Source organism: Elephas maximus, chromosome 1 (assembly GCF_024166365.1).
Source record: "Elephas maximus indicus isolate mEleMax1 chromosome 1, mEleMax1 primary haplotype, whole genome shotgun sequence".
In the NCBI taxonomy this organism is placed as follows: domain Eukaryota; kingdom Metazoa; phylum Chordata; class Mammalia; order Proboscidea; family Elephantidae; genus Elephas; species Elephas maximus.
The window spans coordinates 242,803,055-242,815,525 of record NC_064819.1 but is presented as its reverse complement, the minus strand read 5'-3'; the positions used below and the strand labels follow the sequence as shown (position 1 = coordinate 242,815,525).

At 43.7% G+C, this 12,471-nt stretch overlaps 1 protein-coding gene across 8 annotated transcripts in view; it reads left to right on the top strand.

Annotated features, from left to right (window-relative positions):
- WDR27 (WD repeat domain 27) overlaps positions 1–12,471 on the top strand; it is a 224,797-nt gene that overhangs the window by 4,827 nt on the left and 207,499 nt on the right. For 7 of the 8 annotated variants that reach the window (XM_049905848.1, XM_049905818.1, XM_049905796.1 and 4 more), the window contains exons 2-3: positions 6,183–6,375; positions 12,285–12,426. In XM_049905848.1, coding sequence (XP_049761805.1) covers positions 6,190–6,375; positions 12,285–12,426 — 328 coding nt within the window. In that variant the 5' untranslated portion in view covers positions 6,183–6,189. The remainder of the gene's footprint in view (positions 1–6,182; positions 6,376–12,284; positions 12,427–12,471) is intronic. The other variant, XM_049905833.1, reaches the window with a different exon arrangement.

Below are 12,471 nucleotides of genomic sequence, written 5' to 3'. Positions count from 1 at the left end.
TCAAACGCATGCAAATACTGGGCAATAAAAAAGGAAGTCGGAAGAGGAATTGATATATTTGAATTGTGGTGTTGGTGAAGAATATTGAATATTCCATGGATTGCCAGAAGAACGAACAAATTACCCTTAGAAGAAATACAACAAGAGCGTTCATTAGAAGCAAGATGGAGAGACTTCACCTAATTTACTTTGGACAAGTTGTCAGAAAAGACTGATCGATAGGAAGGGACATTATGTTTGGTTAAGTAGTGGGTCAGCAAAATCAAGGGAGACCCTCAATGAAGTGGATTGACACAGTAGCTGCAATAATGGATTGAAACATGGCAATGATCATGAAGATGGCGCAGGAACTGTCAAACGTTTCATTGATAAGGTCACCATGAGTTAAAACTGACTCATTGGTAACTAACAACAACGAAGATTTTTTAATGCTTTCCTTTCCTAATTCTTAGCATTGTATCTACATGAAAACAAGATCTATATTAATTTTATGCAGTATAAGAAATTATAGAAAACATTCCACTTCTATTTTTACATTACGTGAAAGACACTTTCTAGTTGCTATTTAAGAAATACTGTTTTTCCCCATCTTGCCATAGTTCACGTATTGTATTATATTTGGTGCCTTCTATTGGACATGGATGGATGGGAGGATGGTTGGATGGGGACATAAAGTATAAAGTGGGTCCAATTTACTTTCAGAAATAATCGAATTACTACAATTTAAAGAAGATCCCCATTTTGTGCCTTAGTTTGGATGAAGACACATGTGCAGACACAGCCACTAGTGGGCAGTAGTAACTGACTGGAAATCTTTCCAAGTGTGGGGGGAAAGCTCTTCCTTCAGGAAGAACAAACTTGAACTTTCTCTAGATCCCCTCCCCCCACCTTCCTACATCATCATTTCTCCAGCCTTTGTTGGCCGGATGCAAAAACTGGAGCGTACGAGAAACAGAGTAAAGGAACCAGTACACCCCGAGTGCTGGGAAAATGATGGCTCACAGTCTGTGTCACAGGACTGAGAGGAACTGAAGGCTTTCTACTTTCAGGACAACTAGAATTCATTAATATCACATGCTAGTAAAATTTTCCTGATGATAATTTAAAAATGGTTGGACCAGTACATTAACAGGGAACTGCAGAAATTCAAGCCAGCTCCAGAAAAGGACGTAGAACAAGGAATATCATTGCTGATGTCAGATGGGTTTTGGCTGAAAGCAGGTTACCCCAGAAAGATATTTATCTGTGTTTTATTGACTATGCAAAGGTGCTTGACTGTGTGGATCATAGCAAATTAAGGATAACATTGTAAAGAATAGAAATTCTAGAACACTTAATTTTGCTCATGCAGAACCCTTACATAGACAAAGAGGCTGTTGTTGGAACAGAACAAGGGGATGCTGTGAGGTTTAAAATCAGGAAGGATGTACGTCAGGGTTGTATCCTTTACCATACTCAATCTGTATGCTGAACAAATAATCCAAGAAGCTGGACCATATGAAGAATGGGGCATCAGATTTGGAGGAAGACTTGTTAACAACCTGTGCTATGCAGATGACACAACCCTGCTTGCTGAAAGTGAAGAGGATTTGAAGCACTTCCTGATGAAGATCAAAGACCACGCCTTCAGTATGGATTACACATCAACATAAAGAAAACCAAAATCCTCACAACTGGTCCAATAAGTAACATGATAGATGGAGAAAATATTGAAGTTGTTAAGGATTTCATTTTACTTGGATCCACAATCAGTGGCCATGGAAGCAGCAGTCAAGAAACCAAATGATGTATTGCATTGGGCAAATGTGCTGCAAAAGACCTCTTAAAAGTGGTAAAAAGCAAAGGTGTCACTTCAAGGACTAAGGTGTGCCTGTTCCAAACCATGGTATTTTCCGTCACCTCACATGCGTGTAAAACCTGGAGAATGAACAAGAAAGACCAAAAAAGAATTGACACCTTCGAATTGTGGTGTTGGCGAAGAAAATGGAATACACCGTGGACTGCCAGAAGAACAAACAAATCTGTCTTGGAAGAAGGACGGCCAGAATGCTCCTTAGAAGCGAGGATGGCCAGACTATGTCTCGTGTACTTTGGACATGTTATGATGTCCCTGGAGAAGGACATCATGCTTGTAAAGCAGGGGGTCAGTGAAAATGAGGAAGACCCTGAGGAGTTAGATTGACACAATGGCTGCAACAGTGGGCCCAGACATAGCGAGAACTGTGAGGATGGTGCAAGACCACGCAGTGTTTCTTCCTGTTGTCCATGGAGTTGCCATGTGTCCAGGCTGACTGGATGGCACCTAACAACAACTGAATTCATTTCAGTAATTATTCTCCTGTTTTAAAATAAAGGAATGGAGGTGACCATCATATTCTCTGGGGCAATAAATATTCTAATGCTTTTTAAGTCAATATGGGCCAAGTGTTTTTGGACCAAATAAGGAAAAAACAAAACACACCCAGTCACCATGGAGTTGATTTCCGACTCCTGGCAACCTTGCGTGTGTGAGAGAACTGCTTCACAGGGTTTTCAGTGACTGATTTCGTGAATGTAGATCATCAGGCCTTTCTTTCGAGGGAACTCTGAGTGGACTCGAACCTCCAGCCTTTGAGTTAGCCACTGATTCAGTTAACCATTTGCACCACCCAGGGGCAAATAAGGAAAAGATGGTGTCAATTCCTGGTTTCCACATTTGTGTTCCTTTTCCCAGTGGTCTCCTTGTGCATGTGAGGCAGCACAGGAGGCTTTACACAGTGTGGTTCCATTGACTCGAGGGGAACTGTAGGGGGTGTGTTGCATAAGGGGCAGTACCTGCAGTCAGCAGACACCTTGACATGCCCCGTCTGTTGTTTCCTTGTGATGGTGCCTGTGTGACGGCATCCCATATCTTTTTTATCTTAGAGTGCTTTACTGTTCATTTTCACCATTGCAATGCAATATGGTCATCCATTATTTCAGACTCTTGAAGATCACAGAGAGCCTAAAAAGCCCCAGAGAGCTTAAAAAAGAGAATCCTCACCAAATCCAAAGGCAGGAGGACTGGAACCAGATGCTGGAAAAGTAGTGTTCCTCCTCTCACTTCTTTGCTCCCCCTGCAGACCAGCATCCTCTGCCCAGGGCCCAGGCCAGGATAAGGCTCCCCCAGCCTTGAGACCTCAGGATACTTATCCTCAACCTGCTTCCTTCCTGAGGAGGGTCTATTGCCCAAAGAAGAGAGAACCACGGTGATTTAGGGAAATAATCCACTGGGTGTCCACGGCAGATTGTGGTTTTAGGATTTACCTGATCTTGCTCTGTCCTGCATGTGCGAGCCCATTTGAAAGAGCCTTGAAGAAGGGAGGGATAAAGCTGGTGACTGATGGGTGTGAGGGCAAACAAAGGAAGGAGTTGACACCCACTCGGGAACCAGGGACATAGTTGTGCTATCAGGAGGGAAACGGAGATAGAATAGGAAGCAGAGTCTAGGGGAAGTTGAGGGGAGTGGCTGAAGATTGTGTAATCATCTTCCATTGTTTGAGTGGTTCTCCATTCAAGCCTGCTGAGGCAGAGTCTGATGAGCTTTCAGGTTTGGCAGTCAGACCATTGCAGTAGCCCTCTTTCCTCCCAGGCTGGGTATCTCTTGATTCTGACCACCTTGTACATGACTGCCAGATTAATAGCCAGTTTTTCTAAATGGCAACTATAATTTTCTCACCTCTGTTCAAAACCATTGATAGATACATTTAGATATGTCTACTTGGTCTACTGCTGTTTGCCTGTCCTGCCTGCTTCCCAGTGATCCATAGTATCTTCCCCACGTCTCTCTCTCCCCTATCTCTGCTGACTGTCTCCACCGTCCTCCTCAATATTAATTGCTACTTTTCCCAGGAAGCCTTTCCAGATCTCTGTGAAGGGAGTTAATGGCTCCTTCCTTTGAGTCCACGTGTGCAATGGTTGGTGTAGTGTCAGAACCTGTCTAACTTTTGGGGGGATGATGACAAGGGTCGGCCCAAGGCTGATTGCCATGAGGTGGACGTCAGGCATACCTCTACTCTCCAACCTTTTACCAACTCTGACACCACCCGCCCCTCCCACAGACTCTACCTCTTTTCTGAGCTTGATAATCTGTTGCAGTGGCTACACAGGACTCACAGACCATACTTAGAGTTAAGTGGTTTATCAAGGAAGTAACAGGGCACAACTGGCACAACTTGGGATCAGGTTCAACAGGCTCTACAACTCAGGATCAGGAAGCATGTAGGCAAAGTCTCCTGCTTCAGTGCAGGACAGCTCTCTCAACTCCTTTAGGCCTTGGAGGGCTCCTCTCAGCTCCCTCAGGACAGGCCTCCTCTTGGCTCTGCTGTCCGTCACTACTGTCTTTGCTGCTGGGTCCCTTCTGTTACAGCCCTTGACCCAGGTTACAGCTCTTTTAGAGGTGCCTTGCCTTCTTTCTCTCTGTTTCTCTCTTACCTTTCCTCTTTTCTGCTTCCTCCTGCTTCCTTTATGCCTTCTTCTTTCTGTGTCTAAAACCTCCGGGGTGGGGGGGGGGGTCAGCTGCATATATACAAAACTTCTTGTCAATTTCAAGACTTGGCCTCATCCAGCAGGGGGCCACAGACTGATCAATCCCGTCTCCGTTGGCCCCAGACACTTCATTTGCATAGTAAGCATGATAGGGCTACAACTCACCTCATTTCCATAGTCATTGACCAGTCCCTGCAAGATGCATAAAATAGACCAATCACAGGGCAGGCTGCAGCCCAGGGCCAGACAAAAAGTATCAAACCGCAAGTTGTGTACAGCTTACCCAGGAAGTGTCAGTCAGCCTGGACAAAAGTAACACATCCTCTGGGGTCGAAAACTAGGGCAAAGGTGACTCTCCTCAGGGCTTAGGGGAGAATCTCTCAAGCTGTTTTTCCAAAGAACCAAGAAGAAAGGCCAGATAAAGGAATTCATTTCGCCACAGTGCATAGGTGTTGTGTGTGACCAGGTCGTGAGGGCTTTTGCTTACCTTTGTTCAGCCATCCAGTTTATCAGCAGACCATCTTGGCTGTGTTTTCAAAATGGGTCTTGGGATTAGTGATTACATATTATGAAGTTATTAACTGAAAATGGAATAAAATTCTTAAATGTATCAACTTTTTAATTAATTTATACATATAAGGCATAGCTCGTGAATCTCTGATTATATAATCCAAGGTAATTTAGCTTTCATGGCATAGAATGTTGTGAAATAGTTGAAAAAGCCCCAGATTAGCAGTTAGAAGACCTGGATTTATATTGCAGTTTTCCATCAACTAACTAATTTGCTTTGGTCAACTTAGAAAATAACTTCGTATCTTAATCATGGATAATAGTAATCAATTTCAGTAACAGAGGCAGGCAGTCTCCGAGCCCAGCCCTTCTGAGAGACACCTGCTCTGGTTTATCCCCCTACATTGAGCAGGATAAGCTGCACATTCTTCTCGAATTGTCCTTGACAAGATGACCTCAAATGAGGCCGTAGATGGCCTCAACCCACCTTTGGGCAGAGACTTAGCATCCTAGTGAAAGAAAATCAACCTGTTCCTCTACCCTGGCGATCGAACCCTTGTCTAAAGAAAATGCGTAGTCATCCCCAAGCTCTGAGCACCTGTGTAAAGTTCAATCTTGAATATTTGTGATGAATTTGCATTTCCTTGTCTGCTCTCTGTAAAAGCCCACCTCCACAAGCTTCCTGCTAACAGTCTTGGAGGTAGCAACCCTGACTGCTCCTTTCCTTGTACAATGAAATAAAGGCGTCTTTCTGATTTTCCTCTTTATTGGCTATAATAAGTCACTCTGAGCAAAACCTGGGTTTTTCACTCAGCAGCCTAACTACCTTTTGAACTCTTTATTCGGTACCAGTACTGGACCAATACCTTATATATTGTCATTTAGTCTGTGAGGTCGTTATTCTCCACTTCACGGATGTGCAAACAGGCCCAGAACATTGAGTGAGGATCCTGGTACCTGAACCCACACTGTTGAATTCGAAGGAAAAAGTTGTGTGTGGGATCTCTCGTACTGCTTGTGTTGTTGTTTTTATTCGGGGTGGAGGGGTAAGTAGGTTGATATGATGTGTTGTGTGTGTGTGATCATGCTGTAATTATGAATAAATTACATAGATTGTTAAATAGATTGACTCTTATGTCCTATTCATATGTACTTTGCACTGTCAGATTGAAGATGGATGGACCACAAAACGTCTCCAGTGGTGACGGCTGCGTAGGGGATGTAGTTATAGAAAAGTACGTGGTGGAATCCACGGAATATGCCTCGCATGTTCAGCTGGCCTGCAGTGAGCCTTACTGTGCCTTTCCTCTAAATGGACATGAGCTTTGTGTTTGGAATGCCAGGAGTCCTTCTGACCAGGTATTCTGAAACGTTGCATGCGTTTCTCATTAAGCCTAGTGACACAAAGGGCCTTGTCCTCCTTCCTTCCTTCCTTCCTTTAATGCTGTTTGGGTGATACTGCCCCTTGAAGGATTCAGCCACCACCATGGAAGAAAGAAGTTAACAAAACAAAACATTATATTACATTTTGATATTTAGAAAATAAACAGTCTGGAATTATTTTATTTTAAAACAATTCTCCTTTGGTAAGAACATGAGCCAGTAAAATGTTCATCTGGACACGACTTTCTAATACAATGATTCTTTAAGAAAGTTTATTATGTGTGTTGTGGAATCTTTTATGTCAAACTGAAAAGAGCTTTAAAGACATTGTTAGTTTTCATTCTGACACTTATTTCATGATTTGTACAATTACCTGGAGACTCTTAATGCAAACCATTTTTGATGTACAAAATAGAAAAGTAAATCTTTTTAAGACTTTTTGTTACAAGTATAATTTTTATCTTCTTTTTTGGGCTTTAGGATTTTGAGAGTAGTGATTACAGGCCATAAGAACCACAGCTACCTTTGCTTTGAATTTTTCTTTAGCCTTCAGTCTTACTGCAGGCCACTTTACTAGTAGTAGAAGCCGCTCATCACAGTCAACGGGGAATCCAGGGCTTTGATTTTTTCCCTGAGTTAAGAGATTTCATGTATTTCTTCAGCACGACTTTACTGATAATTGACTCCTAAGTTCAGATCTCCAGCTTGATCACTCTAACTTTTTGGAAAAATGAAGTATATTGTACTTAGAAAAAAGTGTCCCAGGTATCAAGTGTTCATTGTAATGAGTCACCACAAAGAGAACATACATGTGGGTAGCTGTAACCCAGGCTATGCCTCTCTCAGTCAGTACCCTCCTCTCCCACAGGACACTGTCTTAATTTCCAATACCACAGGTTAGTTTTGGTTATGTTTGAACTTCATTTTTGTGGAATCCTATGGTATACATTCTTTTGGCTGGTTACTCCCATTCACGTTGTTGTTGTTGTTGTTAGGTGCCATCGAGTCGGTTCCGACTCATAGTGACCCTGTGCACAACAGAACGAAACAGTGCCCAGTCCTGCGCCATCCTTAAAATCGTTGTTATGCTTGAGCCCATTGTTACAGCCACTGTGTTAATTCACCTTGTTGAGAGTCTTCCTCTTTTCTGCCAACCTTGTGCTTTGCCAAGCATGATGTCCTTCTCCAGGAACTGATCCCTCCTGACAACATGTCCAAAGTATGTAAGACACGGTCTCGCCGTCCTTGCTTCTAAGGAACGTTCTGGTTGCATTTCTTCCAAGACAGATTTGTTCGTTCTTTTGGGAGTCCATGGTATATTCAATATTCTTTGCCAACTCTACAATTCAAAGGCATCAATTCTTCTTTGGCCTTCCTTATTCATTGTCCAGCTTTCACATGCATATGATGTGATTGAAAATACCATGGCTTGGGTCAGGCACACCTTAGTCTTCAAGGTGACATCTTTGCTCTTCAACACTTTAAAGAGGCCTTTTGCAGCAGATTTGCCCAATGCAATGTGTCTTTTGATTTCTTGACTGCTACTTTCGTGGGTGTTGATTTTGGATCCAAGTAAAATGAAATCCTTGACAACTTTAGTCTTATCTCCATTTATTGTGATGTGGCTTATTGGTCCAGTTGTGAGGATTTTTGTTTTCTTCATGTTGAGGTACACTCCATACTGAAGGCTATGATCTTTGATCTTCATTAGTAAGTGCTTCAAGTTCTCTTCACTTTCAGCAAGCAAGGTTGTGTCATCTGCATAATGCAGGTTGTTAATGAGTCTTCCTCCAATCCTGATGCCCCATTCTTCTTCATATAGTCCAGCTTCTTGGGTTTTTTGCTCAGCACATAGATTGAATAGGTATGGTGAAAGGATACAACCCTCAGGAACACCTTTCCTGACTTTAAACCACTCAGTATTCCCTTGTTCTGTCCAAACAACAGCCTCTTGATTTATGTACAGGTACCTCATGAGCACAACTGACTGTTCTGAAATTCCCATTCTTCTCAATGTTATCCGTAATTTTTTATGATCCACACAGTCGAATGCCTTTGCTTAGTCAATAAAACACAGGTAAACATCCTTCTGGTGTTCTCTGCTTTCAGCCAGGATCCATCTGATACCAGCAATGATATCCCTGGTTCCATGTGCTCTTCTGAATCTGGCCTGGATTCCTGGTAGTTCCCTGTCAATATACTGCTGCAGCCACTTTTGAATCATCTTCAGCAAAATTTTGCTTGCATCTGCTATTAATGATATTCTTCTATAATTTCCACATTCAGTGGGATAACCTTTCTTGGGAATAGGCATAAATATGGATCTCTTCCAGTCAGTTGGCCAGGAAGCTGTCTTCCATATTTCTTGGCATAGGAGAGTGAGCACCTCCAGTGCTGCATCCATTTGTTGGAACATCTCAATTGATATTCCATCAATTCCATTCACATTATGTTTATGAAATCCATTCCTGTTGTTCTTTTTCACTGCCACATAGTATTCCATCCTGTGAGTAATCCACATTTTATTCATCCTACTCCTGGAGGACATTTGGTTTGTTCCCATTTTTTGGCTGTTACAAACGACACTGTTACAAACATACTCTTATGTCTTTCATTCTGCAGGTCTGTGCAATTGCAGAGTTGTACAGTGTGTATATTGTTTAGTTAGTAGAGGATGCCAGACAGGTTTCCAAAGTGGTGTACAGTCTGTGTTTCTTCAGATAGTATGTAGGAGTTGCAGTGGATCTACTTCCTCACCTACATTTGATCTCTTTAATTTTAGCCCCTCTCGTTGAGTGTAAGGAGCCCTGGTGGCATAGTGGCTAAAGTGACCGACTGCTAACTGAAAGGTCAGCAGTTCGAAACCACCAGCTGCTCTGCAGGAGAAACATGTGGCAGTCTGCTTCTGTACAGATTTATAGCCTTGGAAACCCTGTGGAGTCACTGTGAGTCAGAATCGACTTGAGGGCAATGGGTTTGAGTTGGTTGGTCGAGTGTAGTGGTACCTGTCATGGATTGTATTGTGTCCCCCCAAAATATCTGTCAGCTTAGCTGAGCCATGATTCTCAGTATTGTGTGATTGTCCACCATTTTATGTGACTTTCCTATAGGTTGTAAGTCCTATCACTGTGATATAATAAGATGAATTAGTGGCAGTTACATTGATGAGGTCTACGAGATGAGGTAGTGTTTTAAGCCAGCCTCTTTGAGATACAAAAAAGAGAAATGAACAGAGAGACAGGGGGACCTCATACCATCAAGAAAGCAGTGCTGGGAGCAGAGCGCGTCCTTTGGACCTGAGGCTCCTACACTGAGATGCTCCCAGACCAAGGAAGACTGATGACAAGGACCTTCCTCCTGAGCCGACAGCGAGAGAAAGTGTTCCCCTGGAGCTGACACCCTGAATTTGGGCTTTAGCCTATTAGACTGTGAGAAAATAAATTTCTCTTTGTTAAAGCCATCCACTTGTGGTATTTCTGTTATAGCAGCACTAGATGACTAGGACAGTACCGCATTGTGATTTCCCGTGATTAATGAGGTTTAAAAAGTTTAGCACCTTTTCACATTCTTATTGGCCATTTGGATATTCTCTTTTGTGAAGTGTTTAAGCTCTTGCCATTTTTGTATTGGAGTATCTGTCTTTTTCTATTGATTTGAAGGAGTCTTTTATATATTCTAAACATAAGCTTTCTGTTACTTTAGATCAGCTTGGATTTTCTAGAGTTCTGTGTAACTGGAATCACAGTCTCTGCTGTTTTGTCTGGCTGCTTTCACTCAGCATAGCTGGTTTGAGATCCATGCCTGTTGTTGCATGTTTCGGTAATTCCTTCCTCTTTGTTATTGAGTGCTATTCCGTTGTATGGATTCTCCTGTTTATGGACATTGAGGTCATTTTCAGTTTTTGGCTGTTACAGACAAAGCTGCTGTGAATATTTGTGTGGTGTCTTTTAGGCCAAGCTGGTTGGCGGTGGTGTTCAAGTCTCCTTTGTTCTTGCTGATTTTCTGTCCACCAGCCACACAAGGAGAACACCATGTGACAATAGCGGCAAGGATTACAGTGACGCAGCCACAGTCTGAATTAGGGTGTCAGCAGGGCAGTGCTCTTTCCCAAGGCTCCAGGGGAGGGTCCTCCTCTGTCTCTCCAGCTCCTGGTGGCCCCAGGCATTCCTGGGCTTGTGGCCGCATCACTCCAGCCTCCAGGTCACTCCAGCCTCCAGGTCACGCCAGCCCCCATGTCACTGCAGCCTCCACTTCCCTCCAGACTATGTGTCACTCCAGCCTCCACATCACTCCAGCCTCTGTGTTGCTCCAGCCTCCATGTCACTCCAGCCTCCACTTCTGTTGTCACATGGCATCTTCCCTCTGGGTGTCTGTCTCCTCTTTTCTTAGAAGGACATCAGTCATATTGGATTGGAGCTCACCCTAATGACTTCATCTTGATGACACCTGCGAAGACCCTATTCCCAAACAGGGTCACGTTCACAGGTCCGGGGGTCAGGACTTGAGCATATCTTCTGGAGGACTCAATGCAGTGCATAACAGTGTCTTCGGGTATTAAATGCCGGAATGACCTCTCTTAGTTTTCTTCTCTTCATTGCTTTGGTTGCTTTCTGATGTCTTCAAAAAAGGTATTTTCTTTTTACAAATTTTTTCTCATTTTTCTCGTCATTCTCATCAGGGGCCTGGTACAGATTAACTAGCCTGCCATTAGCCGAAGTGGGACTCTCCTGCTCTTTTGAGCGAGAAACGTCATCTTGTAAGCCCCTCCACATACCACGAACCAAGGCATGACTTACCTACCTCTGTTCCCCTGTCTTCCTTCCCTGCCTGTGGCATCGTCACTCACCGGGATTTTACCTGTGGAGCTGACCCTTTTCATGTCTTTCCCTCCATCCTCGTGTCCACTGGCCTCAGAGCCTTGGCTCGGTATCTCCTCTCCATTGTCCACACCCTCGCTCAGACCTTTGTTGGGTCTCCCACAGGATATCTTGATACTTCCTGGCTGCCTGCATCTCCTGCTTTGGTCTCTTCCTTACTTTCACAGGTGGCATGTGTTCCCAGAAAGCCAGGCCGACCGTGTCCTTCCCCTGCTTGGATGTTTGTGTGGCCCGTTGCATGGAATGCCCTTGGAGCCGCAGTGGGTCACGGAGGTCCCCATGCCCACCCACCCGCCTCTGCCTCACCCTGGACTTGGCTCGCACAGCGGTTTCTGAAACACGCCTGCTCCCCAGCAGCCTGGATGCTCTCCTCTCTGTCGACTCCTGTTTCCTCAGTTCTGGCCTGGCTGTTACTCCTCTGGCATGTAGTGGGGACACAGTTCATATTTCACCTTCATTCAGCTTGTAGTGTGACGGATCTGATACCAGAGCGTCACCATGGGTAGATGTACGCACGTGTGCACATCTCTAAGTACATGCATGTATACACATGTTCGTGTACACACACACGTGCACATTTGTCCACCTGCACACATACATACACACAAATATACGTACACGCACATATGTACGTGTGTGTGCACAGTGAACCACATGCCAGTCACTTGCCTCCAGTGGAGGTGTTTGCGGCATTAGTCAGTCAGTACCTGATGAACAAAGAAACGGAAGAATGAGGTAACTCATTTCATCAGCATTTGTTACCGATGATACTGGAAACACTGAGATGGCTAGCTTGAGTGGTACATAAACGGCTTCTAATGAATGATGTCAGGATGAATCTATGAAATGGGTACTTTTAAAAATTCAGCCCATTTAATTTCTTAAGTTTGAGTTGTGTTGTTTGCTCTTTTACTGTTTAAATGTTCACTATTTTTTTTTTTTTTTTATAGTTATCTAAGGAGCCCTGGTGGAGCAGTGGCTGTGGTATTTTTGTGTTTTCTCTTTCAGTTTCTAATCCTAAGAGGACACCATCAGTCCATAACTGCCGTGGCTTTTGGAAATAAAGTGAGTCCGCTTCTTGTCTGCTCTGCGTCACGTGACTACGTCATAGTGTGGAACTTGGAGGAGTGCAAAGAGAATGCACTCCAGGGTAAGTGGAAACATAAACATGTTTTGAAATGTACCACGGGAATGG